This window comes from Lampetra fluviatilis, chromosome 26, assembly GCF_964198595.1.
Source record: "Lampetra fluviatilis chromosome 26, kcLamFluv1.1, whole genome shotgun sequence".
Classification (NCBI taxonomy): Eukaryota; Metazoa; Chordata; class Hyperoartia; order Petromyzontiformes; family Petromyzontidae; genus Lampetra; species Lampetra fluviatilis.
The window spans coordinates 9,031,139-9,050,564 of record NC_136300.1 but is presented as its reverse complement, the minus strand read 5'-3'; the positions used below and the strand labels follow the sequence as shown (position 1 = coordinate 9,050,564).

General features: G+C 46.3%; 2 protein-coding genes across 3 annotated transcripts; both read right to left on the bottom strand.

Annotated features, from left to right (window-relative positions):
* Positions 1 to 1,286: 1,286 nt before the first annotated feature.
* Positions 1,287 to 7,448, bottom strand: LOC144942185 (uncharacterized). The gene is made up of 4 exons (XM_078868944.1): positions 7,230 to 7,448; positions 5,783 to 6,157; positions 4,850 to 4,887; positions 1,287 to 2,227 (listed from the first exon to the last, which is right to left on the bottom strand). The coding sequence occupies exons 1-4, from the start codon at positions 7,339 to 7,341 to the stop codon at positions 1,997 to 1,999; spliced, it is 756 nt and encodes a 251-aa protein (XP_078725070.1). The 5' UTR covers positions 7,342 to 7,448; the 3' UTR covers positions 1,287 to 1,996.
* Positions 7,449 to 9,114: 1,666 nt separating this feature from the next.
* Positions 9,115 to 19,426, bottom strand: USB1 (U6 snRNA biogenesis phosphodiesterase 1). 2 transcript variants are annotated; one of them, XM_078868685.1, is made up of 7 exons: positions 19,087 to 19,426; positions 16,618 to 16,781; positions 14,521 to 14,704; positions 13,714 to 13,767; positions 11,779 to 11,884; positions 11,505 to 11,588; positions 9,115 to 10,917 (listed from the first exon to the last, which is right to left on the bottom strand). In XM_078868685.1, exons 1-7 carry the CDS (start codon positions 19,317 to 19,319, stop codon positions 10,813 to 10,815), a joined length of 930 nt encoding a protein of 309 aa, XP_078724811.1. In that variant the 5' UTR covers positions 19,320 to 19,426; the 3' UTR covers positions 9,115 to 10,812. The 2 variants fall into 2 exon arrangements, with proteins under 2 accessions (XP_078724811.1, XP_078724812.1); XM_078868686.1 differs by having other exon boundaries at positions 16,618 to 16,785; positions 19,087 to 19,212.

Genomic DNA, 19,426 nt, shown 5'->3' with positions numbered 1-19,426 from the left:
GCATAAGCACTGTTGCATAGGCGCACGTACACACTGGACATACATCACCCCGGAGTATCACTCTGCACCCCCCTTCCGCTATAAAATAGATGTATGTTTATATGATTGTGGTTATGGTTGTACTTTATTAATCCATAATCTCTGCCATTACATACAATGAAACAAGACAAGGTAAAAAAGAAATAACAGAGCAATGTAATACAATACACTATTAGACATTATTGTAAAAAATAAATAAAAAGTCCATCCCATGTGTTAGTGAATTTTTAAATATTTTAGGCAGGAAATGGCAGGAAATTAGTTTTCAAACTTAGATTTTTTTTTCTGGGGGGGGGGACCCCCAGACCCCCTGGAAGATTTGGTCCCCCCCAATGTTGACTCCATGGCTACGGCCTTGCTACAGACAGACAGAGAGGAGACGCTGGTATCTTGACTCCGCATGCGCTGTGTTTGCACCTGGGTGCTGACCAAGTGCCACCTGCAGCTGTTGAACCCACGGGAGGCAAATACACAAATGCACACGGCTCGTGTTTCGGAGTAAATACTCAAACAACGGGAATTGTACATCTACTTTCCTGAATATTCCCTTCGACCCTATGGGGCCGTCCATAAATGACGTCACGCGATTTTGGACGATTTTTTACCCCCCCCCCCTCTTCGTCACACGGCGTCACAAAAAGTCAGACCCCCCCCCTCAAATATGACGTCACAAAGCCCTGCCCCCCCCAAATAAAACATGCTTCAAATCGCTTTAAACTATTGTCATTGTAGTGCGTATTTAATGTGGCGCTGCACTCTGATGTTGTAGGAGAAAACATTTATTAAAAAGTCTATTTAATTAAGTAGAACGTGTTGTCTATATTTATTTAAAGTTGCGAATTTTGATGTGACGTCACATTTCTCAAACCCCCCCCCCTCGTCACACATCGTCATAAATGTCTGACCCCCCCCCCCAGGTGCGTGACGTCATTTATGGACGGCCCCTATCTCCAGGGGCTACATTTGTCAACCAACGTTGGGCAAGGGAGCAGTTTTTTCCCTCTCGATCGAACAGCTTTTAAAAAAAGTTGTCCAATTTGTTTTTAAACGTGAACAATACGACATTGAAATCAAAACTGTACAGGAATGTGTGTTGGTGTTATCGGAGGGAACAACATTGATGTGCCTGAAACCAAAACTTAGACATTAAAGATGCATCGACGTTTTTTTCTTTCCCATCCAAACCATCCAAGCAACCAACGAGCACAACTTGCAATGGTTGAGATCAAACAGGAGACTGAACGAAGCTTTATTCACAAGTGTAGAGGTGTTACGTAACGAGGGAGAAACGGGCAGTTACACTGGGGTGTCTACATCCACGTCCGCAAACGGTCACTACCCTGGGGGGCTGTGTGGGGGGGGGGGGAGGCTGGGATCCCACACAGCCCCGCCCCTCGAGGGCATGTTGGTATATAAGGCGGAGGAGAGCGAGAGAGCTCGAGGCAGTCGTTGGGCACGGGTCAGGATGAAGAGCCAGTGAAGACTGAAGGCCAGCTAGCTAGACCTGGAACTACCCTGACTCGCTGTTCTTGTAAGAGCCGAGCAGGGCAAGCCAGTGGGCGACCTCACTAGGCCTCGCGCCGTGCTTTTCGTGCACAAATAAGGCGATTAAATGTATCTCGTCTCTGTGTTAATAAATGTTTCTTGTCTCTGTGTTAAAAAAACGTGCTGCGTTTCAGTAAAGTAATTTTTTAAATAAACGTGCTGCGTTTCAGTAAAGTAATTTTGAAGCGAAGTTTAAAGTTTTGCCGTGATGCGCCGGAAGCGACGGCCATCTTGTTTAATTCACAGATCGCAGGGGGAGCGGGCGGCCATCTTGTCGGATAGGGTCATGCCAAGTGTTTGCAGTAGGGGGCGATGTTGATACACGGACGGACGGACGGACGGACGGATGGACGGACACATTAATCTATTGGTGGTCTGGTCCACTTCGTTCCTACCAGTATAATTATAACTATCAGTGCTTGAGCATCACGGCCGTTGCGGTCACTGCGCCTAGAAATACAAGCGCAGACACCACACACAGAGTTACGGGCAGGGTGAGAGGGCAGGAGTGGTGCACGACGTCTTCTCCAGTGGAAGCATTATTATGACGTTCCCATGTAGCCTGCATCGCCTGCGTCGTCTGCGTCGCCTGCTTCGCCTGCGTTGCCTGTGTCGTCTGCGTCGTCTTCGTCGTCTTCGTTGTCTGCAGCATCACACGTGCACACAACGACCAGACGTTACTGGAGGCGGAAGCTGCCCCCTACAAGGTAAAATCATCTTCTTGGTTCTTTCGGTAAAGTCACGTAGAAGGGAAATAATAAAATGATACAAATATAAAACAATAAAAATTCTCACGACTTTTCGACTGCAACACAAGCAATCGTCATCAGGTGTGAAATCCACGGCAAGAAAATTTGAAAAAAGTGGCAGTTTGTCCTGACGTCAGCACCACGGACAGCGATTTGGCAGTTGGCCAGATGGACGAGTCCATCTACGTGACTTTACCGAAAGAACCAAGAATATCCCTGCAGTCACGAAAGCTTTAAATCAAAAGGTAAAATCAATCGCTATCTCCACGGTGTACAACTTGTCGCGACAATGCGATGGTGCATCACTGGAGCCCTCAAATCGACCCCCAACTTTTGCCTCCCCATGTTGCCGCACGTTGCTTCCCCATCTATTTGCCGCAATGCAGCAACCCCCCGGGAAGTCCAGCAAATCGTGGAAAACGTGCGTCTCTCCATCCAAAAGGATCTCAACGATGTCCTCGAGATGCGGGCGAAGAGCCCCGCCCCATGTGCCCCCCCCACCCGCAGCCCAGTGGGCCCACCCCCAGCCCCGTGGTCCCCTCATCCTGTTTTGGATCCACGTGGTTAACCATCAACAATGCAACGTCAACCCCGATGATGATGAAGCTTGGAACACCAAATGGAGTTCACAAGAAGTCACAAATACCTCCTCCTGAAAGAGCCGATGACGCAAAACTTCTGGGCAAACGGCCCCTAAAATGCATCCACTGCACAAACCACGGCAGTAGATTCGGACACTCGATGCATAAGTGGAAAATGGTAAACTCTCCGGCAGTGTGCGGTGACCGTGGTCACCACCCAGAACAGAACCGTGGAGCATGTAGCGTAGAGTCAATGCCCGATTGCCATTCACGAAGGAGGCGGGCATCATCACAGCGATTTGCATCGCTACTCCTGGCGCAATCAGCTGGCTTGCCTGGCTCAATGTATAATTGTAGTTGTTGCTCAACATTGGCCACACGAAGGAGGAGACCTCGTAGCCCTGTGCCAGCTGCCGAGCGTCGAACTACGTGCGCCAATTGTCTCGCTGGGGGACCACGCCAAATGTGATCTTTAGCATTCACATCGCTCAAATTAGAACGGTGAGACTGGCCAAGAGATCATGGTCCATTTGATCTGGTTTAACACCTAGGCTTTCGCGATCAATATAATCCATAATACAGGTTAGATCGCGTAAATATAGAAATGTGTCGTTAAACCTGCCACCACCTGACACAGCCAATTAGTAAGGTTTGTCACGTAAACAGAACGTGTAAATTCGTTACTAGTACAGCACACCGGTGTGTTGGAGAGAAAAGCCACAACATTTACAATCTGAGTACGACGTTTCTCCAGTAACTACAACCAGCGTCATCAGGCGACAGCCAGATATGTGTAGAAATCCTCCCGTTTCGTTTTTTAAATAAAGGGGTAGATGTGATGACATCACTTATGAGCCCTTCTTGAGCCAAGTGGGGGTGGGGGGATTAATGAATGCATATAAATGACAATAGGAATCCATTGACGATTGGGTTATATATTTTTGGGTCTTTCGCTAAAGTCACGTAGATAGGTTAAAAGAAAAGAACCTACGTGACTTTACCGAAAGACCCAAAAAGTTGAATTCCTGCAGTCACGAAAGCTTTAAGTCAAGATTGGGTTATACTGGTAGGAACCTCCTGGTTACACCAGCCCACAGGGGATTATTGTGTCCGTCCGTCGTGCATCAAAAAATGGGAGGGGTGGGGCTGGGTGGAGAGGGGAGGGTGGGGAGGGGCTGGGTGGGGAGGGTGGGGAGGGGCTGGGTGGGGAGGGGAGGGTGGGGAGTGGCTGGGTGGGGAGGGTGGGGCTGGGTGGGGGGTGGGAGGAGTGGGGCTGGGTGGGGAGGGGCTGGTCACCCCGTGGTGCCCTTATAAAACTCACCGTTTAACCTACTCACACCGGCTTGTGCCCGCCCTCACAGTCGGCCATATTTGAGGAATACACCACGCCGCCGTTGACCCTGGCCATTGACCGAGCAACCCAACGTTCTTACCAGCTCCCTCCGCAGGAATGTGTTATATATGGTAATCAATGTACATTATGCATGCGCATTATACGAGCCAATGGTTCATGTACCTCCTGTAATTGTGTGCACAAAAATAGCATAACCTGTTGTTGTCTGTTCAAGGGTAATCCCCATTGAAGTATGCTGACCTGTATGAGCATGCATTTAAACAATCTATTATTTGATGATTCGCTTCCAAGCAGCATGAAGTCTGTAGCTATCCGAAAGATTAAAATTATATTAGTTCTCTCAATTTCGATAGATTATCTAATTCGTCTTGGCCAGTCGTAACTAGTTTGGCACAGAACTTCAACATTATCAAATCCAATTGATAAGCGGTAAACTGGTTCTTATTCATGAAAATAAGCGGTTAATTCCAGTTCAGATTTTTGGTTCAGCTCTCTGGTTAAGTCTGATCTCTTTGGCTAATTCACCGATTTTGGTCTCACTTGGCATGTTTACGTAGCAGGGCATTTGCAAATACACGTACCGTTGTGGTTGCTCTTCTCCTTGTGGGTATAATTCCACCTGGTGCAGAAGAGGAACACAGCCCTTGTTGAGGACAGATCTTTACCACCGATTCACTGCATTGTGGCATCTCCACGTGCATAGATGTAGGGGTGAATTCAGTACTCTTCAAGGGTACAAGATGTAATTTTTCATATCGAATCTAAACAATGAAAGCAGTGCCGGTGATATTGTATTAATCTACATATCCTATACCTTTGATTAGCGGGGTTGGCTATATACGGTGCGAAAGAAGTTCAACATACGTACATACATATCACTTGTTAATTTTATCCAGGAGCTACTTTGTTTTTGAACATCTTAACTCCTGTATTTATTCCAGAAAGAGTAAAGCCTTTTCATAACTAAATATCTTGATACTGGCGAAATTGGTCCCCTCATCGTTAGCCTCTGACATATTTGTCAAATGAGGCCACTCTAAATACTTGTGCTAGAATCTAAAATAATCATGAAATCAGAATTGGCAAACAAAATACAGTAAAACCGTGGATTGCGAGTAACTTGGTCTGTGAGTGTTTTGCAAGACGAGCAATTTTTTTAAATAAATGTATTAATTTGATAAACGAGCGAGGTCTTGCAATACGAGTAGTACTTGTATACGCTTTGTCTGCCGAGCGTCACGTGATCACAACTGATACACGAGTGCTTTGATATACGAGTGCTTTGGATTACAAACACGTTTCCGGAACGAATTATGCTCGCAATCCAAGGTTTTACTGTAAAAAACAATGATGGATATCGATATTAATCAAAATGTTCAATCACATTTATGAAATTAACACAATTATGCAATTGTACAATGTCTGGATTTAGCAAAACGCTTTCATCGATGCGACGGTTGTGTCGTGATATACGCGGTGTAGCGTGGCTGTCATCGGGAGTAGAAGCGGCGTACCAGCAAGCACCGTCATCCGCACGCTCGCGTTGTCTTGCCGAGTGGGACTCCAGAGGCAGCAGAAGAAGACGCCTTCATCCGACGGGGAAACCTTCCAGATCTTCAGCGAGAAGTCACCGCTCTCAAACGCATGCAGATTCATGGCGATGCGATGTTTAAAGGGCGTCGTGTGCACGGCAGGCAAGCCGTACCCTGAGGCCTTCATGGCAATGAGCTCTTTCTTTCTGCTCAAGGTTCCCAGTGGCGTCCACAACCACCTCGCGACCCGCTTGTCGTTCTCCCGCTCGCCATCTGGTGACTCGATCCAAACCGCGTTCGAAAAGTGGCACGGCAGAGAGATGTTCCATCCGACTTTCACCCTCTTGTCCAACACCTCTGTGGAAAGTGAATCGTGGCATGCAGTGAGGTTTGTGGCGATATTTCCCCACAGCTCTAATTGTGTCAATGTGTACAACTATTGTGTGTGTGTGTATACGGGTAAATCAAATATATCTTAAAATGACCTTCGACAGGGAGAATATCAAAGTTGCCACCTGGACTGGATCGACCAGGCGGTCTGTGAATTGGCATCGGTGTTCAGGTGGCAGGTATTTATTTTAACCCAAGATCTGCTACCAGTATTGCCGTGTTCTTGGTTCTTTCGGTAAAGTCACGTAGAAGGGAAATAATAAAATAATATTAATATAAAACAATAAAAATTCTGACGTTTCAAATTGTCTTGCTGTGGATTTCACACCTGATGATGATTGCTTGTGTTGCAGTCGAAACGTCGTGATAATTTTTATTGTTTTATATTAATATTATTTTATTATTTCCCTTCTACGTGACTTTACCGAAAGAACCAAGAATATGAATCCCTGCAGTCACGAAAGCTTTAAATCAAAATTTCAGTATTGCAGTGTTCAACTTTATTCTAAGGGACTGCACAGTGACCACATATGCTGAGAATATCATAAAGCCAACACTGTTACATGCTCATTGGGAACATTTTCACAGCATTTCTGCTTAGTGATAAATGCTATTCATAATTTTTATGGTAATATACTGTGTTTTATAATTGACTGTTATTCAAATACTTTTACTCGTGCCAAATATGGTTTCACATGTTTTTGGAATGAGGCAGCCGATTGTATTCGATTTCAGGTTACAAACATCAACCGATTCCCCACCGGACGAGGCACGCCGTTCGTCTGGTTTGAGCGAAGTGCCCATGTTTGGTGAGAAAGTGATATCAATCACTCAAGAATTTAGTTCAAAAAGATTGTTTTACCAAAAATTGAGAATGGAACCGCACGACTTTAATTTCGTTACAAATAATACATAAAACATGTTGGTCTTGTTCGACAGATACTGCTATTAATCAACAGACAATACTTTTAATCAACAGACATTACACACGGGAAAATAAGAGAAGGCTGCATATTTAATAGCTGTTAAAATCTCTTACCTTGCATCCGAAGCATGGCTGGAAGTGCGCAAAGAACCAGCAGAACTTTCCAGAACGCCATGGTCTGGGTCGCGCCTCTAATCACAGCCTCACACTGCGATTGCCAAGGCATTCTGGCTTAAGGAAGTTGTGATCATTTGAGTTTCAACACGGATCGACTTATGCAAGCCTGACTCTGCTACACGTCTCATTGGATAACAAAAAAAACTAGACATCCAAGTTTCCTCTTCTTGGTTCTTTCGGTAATGTGACTTTACCGTAAGAACCAAGATGAATCCTTGCAGTCATGAAAGCTTTAAATCGAAATCCAAGTTTCCCTTTGAGTAATAAGTTTCGTTATTGTACTGCTCTCTCAAGCTCGAAACTACTAAGACCGTCACTCTTAGTTTATCCTACCCCCAAACCTCCGATTAGCTTGGCCATAACAACTGTCGAGAGCAGATTTATCCTGAGTTTCAATGAAGCCAGGAAAGCTTTACAGAGGAAAAAAGTTATTTAACCCCTTTAAAACATCCTTCAATCTCAATTGTTTTGGTGAATGAATTTGCATTTCACTGTGTATAATTGATATAACCTTACGTGCTAATTAGTCACCTAATGATGCCATAAAAATGATCGTGATGACCGTGTGCCCACGACGAGTAGCTGCTTGCGTAAGACTGATGGTATTCTGCTTTGTGGGCAAGCCACTTCCTTATTACTCACGAACCTTCTGTAGTTATCTACTCACGAGCCACTCATGTTTTAGTGGATACACAAACAGCTTTGAGTTTCTCACATTCTGGACTTCATAAGCAAGGACTCTCGTTTTTCCTGTCTGTGTGTTTCGCTATGCACGTGTATATTATGTCTGTGTGTATGTGTGGCGTAGGAGTAGAAACCGTGGAGTTCTGAGAAGCGCTGAGGAAGCGGCAGTTATAACATGAGCTCCAGGACAGACAGGTTTCATGCCGAGACTTCTGTATTTACATTTCAAGTTTCGCTCGCAAGTATTTACGAAGGCTGGCATGGCACTTGACGGCCATACCCAGCCACTTTTGTAATGTGTACACACTGTACCAGGCAGTGCCGGATTAAGATAGTACGGGCCTGTAGCATATATTATAAAGGAGCCCTAAATAAAATAAAATACATAAATATTAAAACACACATTTTTCACTTGCATCGTAAAGTAATTGTATTTTTTTATTTGCTATACAGCCAGATAATACGACAAATCGCTAACCTTAAACACCCAGTCGTTCATAAAAGTTGAAGGCAGTATAGTACTATAGTAATAGAGCAAGTGCAGAATCAATCAACCGGAATTGATAGCTTGAAAGCATATAGCGCGTGGCCCTTGCAAGTGCGGGGCCCGTAGCTACTACACGTGTAGTAGCTACTACACATGCAGTAGCTACTACACGTGTAGCTACTTGTGCTGCTGGGATAATCCGGCACTGGCACCAGGTACTCGTTTAAGGCTGAGCCGACCTCGGAGATGCTCAGGACGAGGTCAAATATTCACCACTTCTGTTGGTCATGACCCAGGATTCATAGCGCAGTGTACTAATCACTGCACCACCACTCCCCATCATCCGAATATATACACAAAGGTACACATACACACCGACATACATGTACATAGCGATACTCACGGAAAGCATTACAAACAAAAGAGTGGTGTAAATGAAGTCCAGAATGTGGAAAACGCTCAAGAGCTGTTTGTTTATCTACTAAAACAAGGGCGTGTAGAGGACTGGACCCAGGAGTAGATGAATCCACGAGTGTAGTGAGTACTGAGTTGCAGTGCCCGCAAAGGATGTGATTTGTAGACAAGCTTATAGCAAATGGTCATTTGTGCAGCAAGAAAATATAACTTTGAAAACAAGTTTGCGATTGTTTACACAGTAAACATTTATTTTCATTCTTATAACATACATTCCAGTGCCAATAATGTGAAGTCGCTTTATGTATCCCTGCAAGAAACAAAATGAACACTTTACGATCTAGTAAGGCATTATTGAGGATCACCAGAGAGAGAGGGGGTGACAGGTAAGATGGAAAAAACAACAGCAACATTTTATTCTTCTGTGCAAGCATCATGCAGTGGCATTATTTTCAACATGAACAATGATCGCATGCAGGTCTGATGATCCAGAATGAAAGTCAAGAGCACGTGACATTCCAATTGTCCTGCTCTCTCAAGGCCTTGCATTCTATCCCTTGCAGTTTCTGGATTACTTGAAAATCAAATAATAAAGGGAGTTTATTACTGGATTCTCCAGATTCTAAACACCCTATGGAAGGAGTGTTTTATAAATGGGAGGAAATCATATTACCCAGACGAAACCATCAAGACAAGTTATAGATTTGAAGTTTTCGTGACTGCAAGGATCCATACTCTTTGGTTCTTTCGGTAAAGTAACGTAGGTAGAAAATAAAAAAATATATAAAAAAAAGTTAAATCACGACGTTTCGGGCGCAACACAAACGCTCGTCATCAGGTGGGACCACCATAGCCTGAAGCAACTGCTGTTGCCCGAAACGTCGTGATTTTATTTTAATTTTTTTACTTTTATTACTTTTGACCTACGTGACTTTACCGCGAAAGAACCAAAGAGTATGCATACAGACAAGGGTATAACACTTAAAAGGTCCTCACAGATAGGTTTATAAATCCACTAGCTGTACTACTATCTTCTGGCCACCGGGTGGTTCACCTCCAAAGTGTTGCATCATAGCGTCGTTTTTTTACACAGCACCAGCAGCTGATCGGGATGCACGTGGATTGCGCAACCGGGGTGACCGTACAGGCCAGCGGTGGACAACCTGCGAGTCGTGAAGCCTCTCGTGGTGGCCTGGTCTCAGTGTGCCTCGGGTGATGCGCGTGGTCACAATTAGTGCACAAGTATGATGCTAGATTTTACCACACATATTTGGCAAATCTAGAATTAATCCCAGCAACGTAGCAAAAAGTGCTGTTTCATCTACATAACAAAGGCTCAGTCCCATTCACAGCAGCCGCATATTTACATCAGCAGCACCTTAACAACTCTTAGAACCTCCCAGTTCAACCAGTCTACACAACAAAGACTCATTCCTGGCAGCGGTTTCAGCCTCACCACCTCTACATAACAAAAGGCTCAGTCCCATTAACACACACCTTTACATCAGCCTCACCTTAACAACTCTTTTCAACCAGTCTACACAACAAAGGCTCATTCCTAACAGCGTGCTTCAGCTGCACCGAACCTCACAATTAATCCTCCCACCCTCAACCAGTATATATACAAGGACTGTTTTCTTGGAATTTCTCTTACTTGATACAACAATCGTGCTGTGACAGTTCCACCTGAAGACGGAGGCTTGTGTTGCCTCCGAAACGTCGTGATTTTTATTTTACTTTTATTAATTTCAATTTTTTACCTACCTGACTTTACCGAAAAAAACCTAAGAACACAAGTATGATGCCAAGCTTGTGGCCCACTGAGGTGAAGAAGGAGGGCTTCTCGTGTGGCCACGTGGCCCACCGACTCATCTGGGTTGCCCATCACTGGCCGACTAGGAAGCACGTTGTACGGCTACGAGGTGCACACCGGCGCTACCTCAGTGGCACAGGGTGCAACTTGTGTCCCGTCTTGCACACCAGCTGCTCGGCGTGGATGCGCAGCAAACGTGGGCTGTCCTCAAACTCATCCACCACATCCTGAGAAGGAAAACAAGCTGTTGTTAGGGCTTTTAAATCTCCACAAGCAGTCCGATTATTCCACTTTGGACAGATACTGAAGGTTTTGGCGATTCGCTTTGCAGATAACAATTCTGGATTATTAGAATTTTTTTATGATGGTAAAGTTTAATATTTTTCAATGGGTAATGGAGCGACTGAAGCACAAGTTTTGCTGCCTCAGAACCCGCTGAAATCTTACGCTTAATTACTATAAACCAGTGGTAGGCAACAAACATGCTCAGAGCCCCATGCTCCTCCGTGTGTCTCACACCACGGGTGCTTTGACTTTGAGGATCATGTTCCCAAGTGATTCTTTACAACGGCTATAATCACTAGCCCAATGTCCCACAAGTGTTTATCGTTTTGTCACTAAAATGGTTTTAAATTCAACGTAACTTTCAAGGAATATCCTGGCTGAAAGGAGCTGTTTGCATAGATGGTTTTAGCCAAAAAATAAATGACTGTGGACCCCCGTGTTTGATTGTACTCAACATGACTTGGGGATATGCAAACTCGCTGTGAGTGGTCCATGTGAAATCACAGCAGGGCCTTGAAGGAAAGCTGACCTGTAACTGGTTTATAAGGTCCTGGTTGAAACGGTCTGACAAATCTCCGACACACCACGCCAGACTCATGTGGAATGACGTGTCCTATAGCACACACAACATCAACACACACATAAAATGAGCACACACACATTACACAAATGAAAAATAGTCTATTACTCTATACACACGCACAACTTGTCATTACAGTGTATGCTGAAAAACGTTTAAATGCTGATGTTTTACACTCAATGCAATTTCAAATCATCCTTGCCAAACGGTAGTTGTCAGGCACCTTGAAAAATGTCTGCAACTGGAACTCCTGCATTGCTCCATCGATCTCTGTCACCAACCCCAGCAAGTCCTGCTGCCCACGCGTTGCCTCCAGCCCCAAGAAAGTCCTGCACAGAGACCACACGTGGTGACTTGGTATACGCCGAGACTAATACTGGTAGGAACCTCCTGGTTACACCAGCCCACAGGGGATTATTGTGTCCGTCGTGCAGGGAGGGGCTGGGTGGGGAGGGGCTGGGTGGGGAGGGTGGGGCTGGGTGGGGGGTGGGGCTGAGTGGGGAGGGGCTGGTCACCCCGTGGTGCCCTTATAAAACTCAACGTTTAACCTACTCACGCCGGCTTGTGCCCGCCCTTACAGTCGGCGAGATTTGCGGAATACACCACGCCGCCATTGACCCTGGCCATTGACCGAGCAACCCAACGTTCCTACCAGCTCCCTCCGCAGGAATGTGTTCAAGTCCAACATATCAGTACGATATACACGTTTTTTAAGTTGAACTTCCTATTCTTGAAATATGGTCAAATTCTAAGAGGATGTCTGATAAAGTGCCTGTTAGATGATTACATTGCAGGATCATGAGAAGTGGAAAGGGATTGGGGAGGTTTTCAACCAGCAGTGAACTCACCATGGGTGATGATGACGATGCATCTGAAAATAAATGTTGTCGTACTTGCAAGCTTATAGAATCATTGCACTGCAGCCAGTAGGATACTCTTTAGTTCTTTCGGTAAAGTCACGTAGGTAGAAAAATAAAATAAAAAATAATACATCACGACGTTTCGATTGCAACACAAGCGGTCGTCCTCAGGCGGAAAAAATAATCATCCAGCAGTTCCACTTCTGGATTATTATTTTATTTTTATACCTACGTGAGTAGGTATAAGCTTCAAATCAAGCCAGGAGGATGGTGGCACTGATTAATGTTGGTATATACACTCGGTCAAGTTTATAAATGTGGGTAAAAAATTAAAATTAATAAAAGTAAAATAAAATAAAAAATAAAAATCACGACGTTTCGGAGGCAACACAAGCTTCCATCTTCAGGTGGAACCGTCACAGCCACGACAGCTGTATCAAGTAAATGAGAGATTACAAGAGCTACCACTCCGTATATATAATGGTTGAAGAGGGGAAGGGCCAAGTACGGCACACTTTTTATTAATATGGTAAGGTGAGGCTTAAGACTAAGAATAGACTGCATAGTCTTAAGCCTCACCTTACCATCTTAATAAAAAGTGTGCCGTACTTGGCCCTTCCCCTCTTCAACCATTATATATACGGAGTGGTAGCTCTTGTAATCTCTCATTTACTTGATACAGCTGTCGTGGCTGTGACGGTTCCACCTGAAGACAGAAGCTTGTGTTGCCTCTGAAAAGTCGTGATTTTTATTTTATTTTACTTTTATTAATTTACATTTTTTACCTACGTGACTTTACCGGAAAAAACCTACGAATATGAATCCTTGCAGTCACGAAAGCTTCAAATGTAGAATTTATAAATGTGCACAGATTTTCATGACATTTTTATATTTTGTAAACTGGCCAGCAATAAAAATACCATCCAACAATACAGCAAGTTACTTTTTTAAGTTCAACAAATTATAACGATATTTCACTGTACATAATTCTTATTTAAATTTATTTTCACTACTGTTTCTTGCACTGACAATATGAGAGATTAACTAAAATAATAACGGACGTTTATTTTTTATTTGTCACAGAGGAAATGAAGATCGACATTTCGGCCAACTGGCCTTCAGGAAAATTGTTATGCATTAATTTTAACCTCTTATTCTCCGCTAGTTTCTGAAGCAGCAACTTACCAATTATATTATCAACAGATAATACATAAGTTCTGCACAAATATGAACTGACTGCACCGTTAGTTTCCCAGAACGGTGTCCGTGTGTCACAGGGTGTCGTCTGCACTGCTCACCTCGTTCTCTCCTGGTTCGTATATACCTTGACCTTGTTCGTGAAGCAGTTAAATCTGCAGAAGCAAACGGCATTCACTTAGCATGCCAATCTGCATCAAGGGGATTTTCTTTTCCAATGGCAGTTGCAAAACTATGACATTTAACAGGTTTTTTTCAAGTCACCCAACCTCTAGCAGTGTGATATTTGCACTCGTTCAATCACAATGGATCTGAATGGGAACAAAAAGTGATTTCCTATTCAAATGAGCATGTAGGCAGTGCTCACCTCCTATTTACAGCCCAGCCAGTGGTGGGAATTCCACATTGCTATGGCAGCGGCGAGTCTATCCCTAGGGCAACCAATGTTGAAGTGGTATTCATTTTATCGACCAGAGAGGAATGATGGGAAAGTCAACCCACAACCAGGATTTGAACTCACAACCTTCTGATCACAAGCTGCTTGCTCTACCCCTGAGCCAAAAAGGCTGGGTCTGGACTAGTTCAGGATTTTATGTTGTGCTCCGATGGGTTTGAAACCAGTACTCAGAGACTTAGATTAGCATGGGGTGCCCCACTAAATAATGGAAGTGTAAATAATATTAGACAGTAGGCTATGGCGAAAGGAGGTGAAATGTAGCAGCTCGGATAATCACAGGGTCGGGTACACGGAGTTATCTTACCAACTACTTATTAAGCAACCATGGGATGGATGTTACAGTTCTTACGCAGCCTCTGGTTAGTTAAGTTACAATGTCACCCAACATCCAATTGCAAAATGAGGGACTATTAGCAGTACAACTCATCTTGAATTGTGGATTTCGGCTCACCGGTGGTAGGAGCCAAGGCGCTCTCTCAACGTTTGCAGGAAGAGGTTGATCCAGTGGTAGCGCAGAACCACCGTCTGCGAGAGGCTGATGTGGAAGTCTTCCTGTTTACTCATGCGCAGTCCAACATCGCAAAGCCGCCTCAACACCAGGTCCACCAGCTCGTCAAAGTCGGAATCCCCCGAATCTGTAATTGATCCGTGGGATGTGCATTACCGTTTTGGCTTCAGTGAACAAAAAATGCAAAATGCAGAATAAACACAATAGTGATGCAGGGTTTACTAAACGGGTAACACAAACTACACTGGCTTTTGGAAGTCAGGTCTCTTTTTAGGTTAATCTTATATTTGTTTTTCCTGCACAAGTGTTTTGCATGGTAAGAATAGTGGATAGGCCAGCTCAGAAATCTATACAGATGGCTTAGCAACCCATTTGCTGTGCTGCTATGGTCACCTCATATCCCTGCAGGTAAGAAATTCGGGTACATGATGACAACTGTATGTGACTCCTCGAGATGCATGCAACAAAATCCTGATTGTTTTAACCGAGTATAAGTACTTCAGTTTTTTATCACGTGCAAAAACTCTTGAAAAAGTACGGGCGTAGGGCTCCTCTAGAACCTGCACATCCGATTAGCACGTTTGGCTACATACGGTGCGAAAGAAGTTCAACAACATACAGTAGATACAAATCCTGGCCAGTGCCATGTCCCAGCGGCGGTTGCAGGGGTCCACGGTTCTAAATCAGCGGCCGCCCTGATGGTTAGTGCTGCTTTACGAACCAAACATGTCGTGCCGTCTGCTTCGCAGTGGACGTTAGAGACCCCCTGACGTCATACGCAAGAGGAGGTCAATGCGTGCCGGTGTCAGGGTCCAAATTGTCCAAGTCAAAAATTATCTGCACAGTACCGAAAATAAACTTGTATTTACTAAAGCTCACTGAGCTATGAACTCCTTTTCAGGGGTGACCTGGCCACACATATTACCTCATCGAAGTGGATGACATCATCACATGTGAGAATTTAAAGTAGCAGCCAAATAATCTAAACACATGTTGTTTGGAAATGCGGAGGGCAAAACCGGAAGACCCGGAGAAACATCCACGCGACCACGGGGAGAGGTAACACGCAAACTCCAAATATACAGGAGTGAGGACGGGATTGAACCCACAACCTCCCCTGCTTACCACGCGAATGAAATAACACCTCACCACAATCATCACCCTTAACTTGTAGAATAATACTCAAGGTCACGTTTTCAAATGAGACGAACGTGGTCTCTTGAGTTATTACCTTGTTAAATTAAATAAACTAGAATCCTACTCTTGTAACGTAAAGCTATGGAACACATCAGTAGCTTTCCAAGCCATAACATAAGCTGGTTGCGCGCCTCGTGCCATTAACTCTGCTTAATCTGGATAAACGACTACTGCTATTGCGCTATCTCGGTCATAAACGTCCAGATGCAATTATTCATCATGAGAAATATAGAGAACCCCCCCCCGCAACATTAGTCTGCGCACATGGCAGGCACACATATAAATCAAACAAAATAAAGGCGTGCAAACATTGGGTCCGCACAAATGGTAAGCGAAGAATGAAAGATACGTGACTTTACCGAAAGAACCAAAGAGTAAAGAATGAGTGATCAGCAGCACAAACACATTCCTGCAGAGGGAGCTGGTAGGAACGTTGGGTTGCTCGGTCAATGGCCAGGGTCAACGGCGGCGTGGTGTATTGCTCAAATATGCCTGACTGTGAGGGCGGGAACAAGCCGGTGTGAGTAAGTTAAACGTTGAGTTTTAAAAGGGCACCACGGGGTGACCAGCCCCTCCCCACCCAGCCCCACCCCTCCCACCCTCCCCACCCAGCCCCTCCCCACCCAGCCCCACCTTTCCCACCCCCCCACCCAGCCTCCCCACCCAGCCCCTCCCCACCCTGCCCTCCCAGCCCCACCCAGCCCCTCCCTCCCTACCCAGCCACTCCCTGCACGACGGACAGACACAATAATACCCTGTGGGCTGGTGTAACCAGGAGGTTCCTACCAGTATAAACCTACTGCACCTTAACTGACGTGCCTCACCAGGGCAAAAGAGACATACATGGCAGGTAGACGTAAGTCGCCCAGTTGCCTCTCTCATGGGCAAAGGAGCGGAGACGTCCACCATGCTGGCTTCCATCTTCTGCGTCGTCGGCTTTCTCATCGTCGTCAGCAAACATGCTGCGAACACTCTCGGGCAGCGGGAGTCGTCCTCCAGCGGGCCGTCTTCCTCGAAATACGAACGAAAGTGGAAATCCAAGAGAAGTTTGTCACGAATCAACGATGTCTGTTCGGGGAAACATTCTTAGCATGCTGGATATATACAAGGGCATCGATGAGTATGCATCGAAATGAATATCAATATTGCACATGCAAATGTGTGTTTATATATTACTCAGAACTGATTAAAATTAATGTAATGGAACAAGGGCTGTTGTTTGCGATTTATCTTACAGCTGCATGGTACAATGCACACATTGAAATACCGTACGGAATAAGTGTCACGCACAACAAATTATCACTCGTCCGAGACTATCTTCCTTGATGCCGCAGATAATTCATGGAAATAATATTGTACTGGTAGGAACCTCCTGGTTACACCAGCCCACAGGGGATTATTGTGTCCGTCCGTCCTGCATCCAAAAATGGGAGGGGTGGGGCTGGGTGGAGAGGGAAGGGTGGGGAGGGGCTGGGTGGAGAGGGAAGGGTGGGGAGGGGCTGGGTGGGGAGGGGCTGGGTGGGGAGGGTGGGGCTGAGTGGGGGGTGGGAGGGGTGGGGCTGGGTGGGGGGTGGGAGGGGTGGGGCTGGGTGGAGAGGGGGTGGGGAGGGGCTGTGTGGGGAGGGGAGGGTGGGGAGGGGCTGGGTGGGGCTGGGAGGGGTGGGAGGTGGGGAGGGTGGGGCTGGGTGGGGGGTGGGAGTTGTGGGGCTGGGTGGGGAGGGGTGGGGCTGGGTGGGGAGGGGCTGGGCTGGATGGGGAGGGGCTGGTCACCCCGTGGTGCCCTTATAAAACTCAACGTTTAACCTACTCACGCCGGCTTGTGCCCGCCCTCACAGTTGGGCATATTTGCGGAATACACCACGCCGCCGTTGACCCTGGCCATTGACCGAGCAACCCAACGTTCCTACCAGCTCCCTCCGCAGGAATGTGTTTGGTTTATGTATTCCCTACGTTTATTTAACATCCACACTGAAGTCACATTCCTTGCCAACCGAACAATCCTGGCTGACTCCATATGCCAAATTGAGACAAACGTTTTTGTGCGGATAATTCTAGATGAATTATTTATATTCTAATTCCCTGTTAATGTCTTATGTATGACGTCATGAGTCAGCAATGTTTACCACTACTGTACAACGAAGTTGGTTTGAGGAAATTGAACAAAATATTTGTTGATAGTTCGATGGCAGTGGTGAAACTAACACAAATAACAAAATACTCACTAAGTGCGTCAATAACGTCGCCTTAAAGTAACAATAGGCGCCGTTTGGCCCTTATTCACCCCACATATAAAGGGCCATTGCCCATAACGTCGCTTCAGACGTATATACATCATCTTTGTATACTTTCCTTTTAAGCTATGCGTTATTGAATGTGTTGGATTTTTGTAACTTTTCATGAAAGGTGACCTTTTTGATCCCCACTGCGCAGCCCTCAGTACCCACAACTCTCAAAAGATAAACTTCCTCGGCCATGCATCTTGCAGGTGAGCGATGTCTCTGCTGTATGTGTCTCTGCTGTAGGTGTCTCTGCTGTGGGTGTCTCTGCTGTGGGTGTCTCTGCTGTGGGTGTCTCTGCTGTGGGTGTCTCTGCTGTGGGTGTCTCTGCTGTAGGTGGCTCTGCTGTAGGTGTCTCTGTAGGTGTATTTGCTGTAGGTGTCTCTGCTGTGGGTGTCTCTGCTGTGGGTGTCTCTGCTGTGGGTGTCTCTGCTGTGGGTGTCTCTGCTGTGGGTGTCTCTGCTGTGGGTGTCTCTGCTGTGGGTGTCTCTGCTGTGGGTGTCTCTGCTGTAGGTGGCTCTGCTGTAGGTGTCTCTGTAGGTGTATCTGCTGTAGGTGTCTCTGCTGTGGGTGTCTCTGCTGTGGGTGTCTCTGCTGTGGGTGTCTCTGCTGTGGGTGTCTCTGCTGTGGGTGTCTCTGCTGTGGGTGTCTCTGCTGTATGTTGTCTCTGCTGTAGGTGTCTCTGCTGTAGATGTGTCTGTAGATGTCTCTGATGTAGGTGTCTCTGCTGTAGATGTGTCTGTAGGTGTCTCTGCTGTATGTTGTCTCTGCTGTAGGTGTCTCTGCTGTAGATGTGTCTGTAGATGTCTCTGTAGGTGTCTCTGCTGTAGATGTCTCTGCTGTAGATGTCTCTGCTGTATGTTGTCTCTGCTGTGGGTGTCTCTGCTGTGGGTGTCTCTGCTGTGGGTGTCTCTGCTGTAGGTGTCTCTGCTGTAGTTGATGAGGTCTCTGCTGTCGAGGAATGATCTCTGCTGTTGCATCATCGTGGTCGTGATGACAACGATAATGGAATCTGTGAGCCCAGGCGGTGGCTCACCCCTGTAGGTCTCGGGCCGTGCCGGCACGACGAGGAAGGCGTTGAGGAGGAGGAGGGGCAGCTGGAGGAGGAGGGGTCATCCCCACGTCCCGGCGTGCCTCCACTGGGCCGGGCCGCCCGTACACGATCCCCGCGTGATCCTCCTCCTCACCCGAGCTGCTGCTGCTGCTGTAGCTCACCAGGCCCGGCAGCATGGCGCTCGCACGGCGCTCGCCTCCTGCCTCCACGCGCATTCGCCCCGGGCGGGGTGGGGGGGGTCGCGGTCGAGAGGCCACGGGGCCGCTGTGGGGCCTTGCGCCTCGCGGGCTGCCCGTCTCACTGGGGGGGAGGATGTGGCCCT

Excerpts from the sequence above, each read along its gene's own strand:
- LOC144942185 (XM_078868944.1), bottom strand. The coding sequence starts at position 7,341 with ATGCCTTGGCAATCGCAGTGTGAGGCTGTGATTAGAGGCGCGACCCAG. Across the intron at positions 6,158-7,229 it reads AGCCATGCTTCGGATGCAAG|AGGTGTTGGACAAGAGGGTG; the intron begins GTAAGAGATTTT and ends CACTTTCCACAG. Across the intron at positions 2,228-4,849 it reads GGAGAAGAGCAACCACAACG|ACAACGAAGACGACGAAGAC; the intron begins GTACGTGTATTT and ends GTGATGCTGCAG.
- USB1 (XM_078868685.1), bottom strand. The coding sequence starts at position 19,319 with ATGCGCGTGGAGGCAGGAGGCGAGCGCCGTGCGAGCGCCATGCTGCCG. Across the intron at positions 14,705-16,617 it reads GACTTACGTCTACCTGCCAT|ATTCGGGGGATTCCGACTTT; the intron begins GTATGTCTCTTT and ends GATCAATTACAG. Across the intron at positions 13,768-14,520 it reads CGCCTTGGCTCCTACCACCG|ATTTAACTGCTTCACGAACA; the intron begins GTGAGCCGAAAT and ends TTGCTTCTGCAG.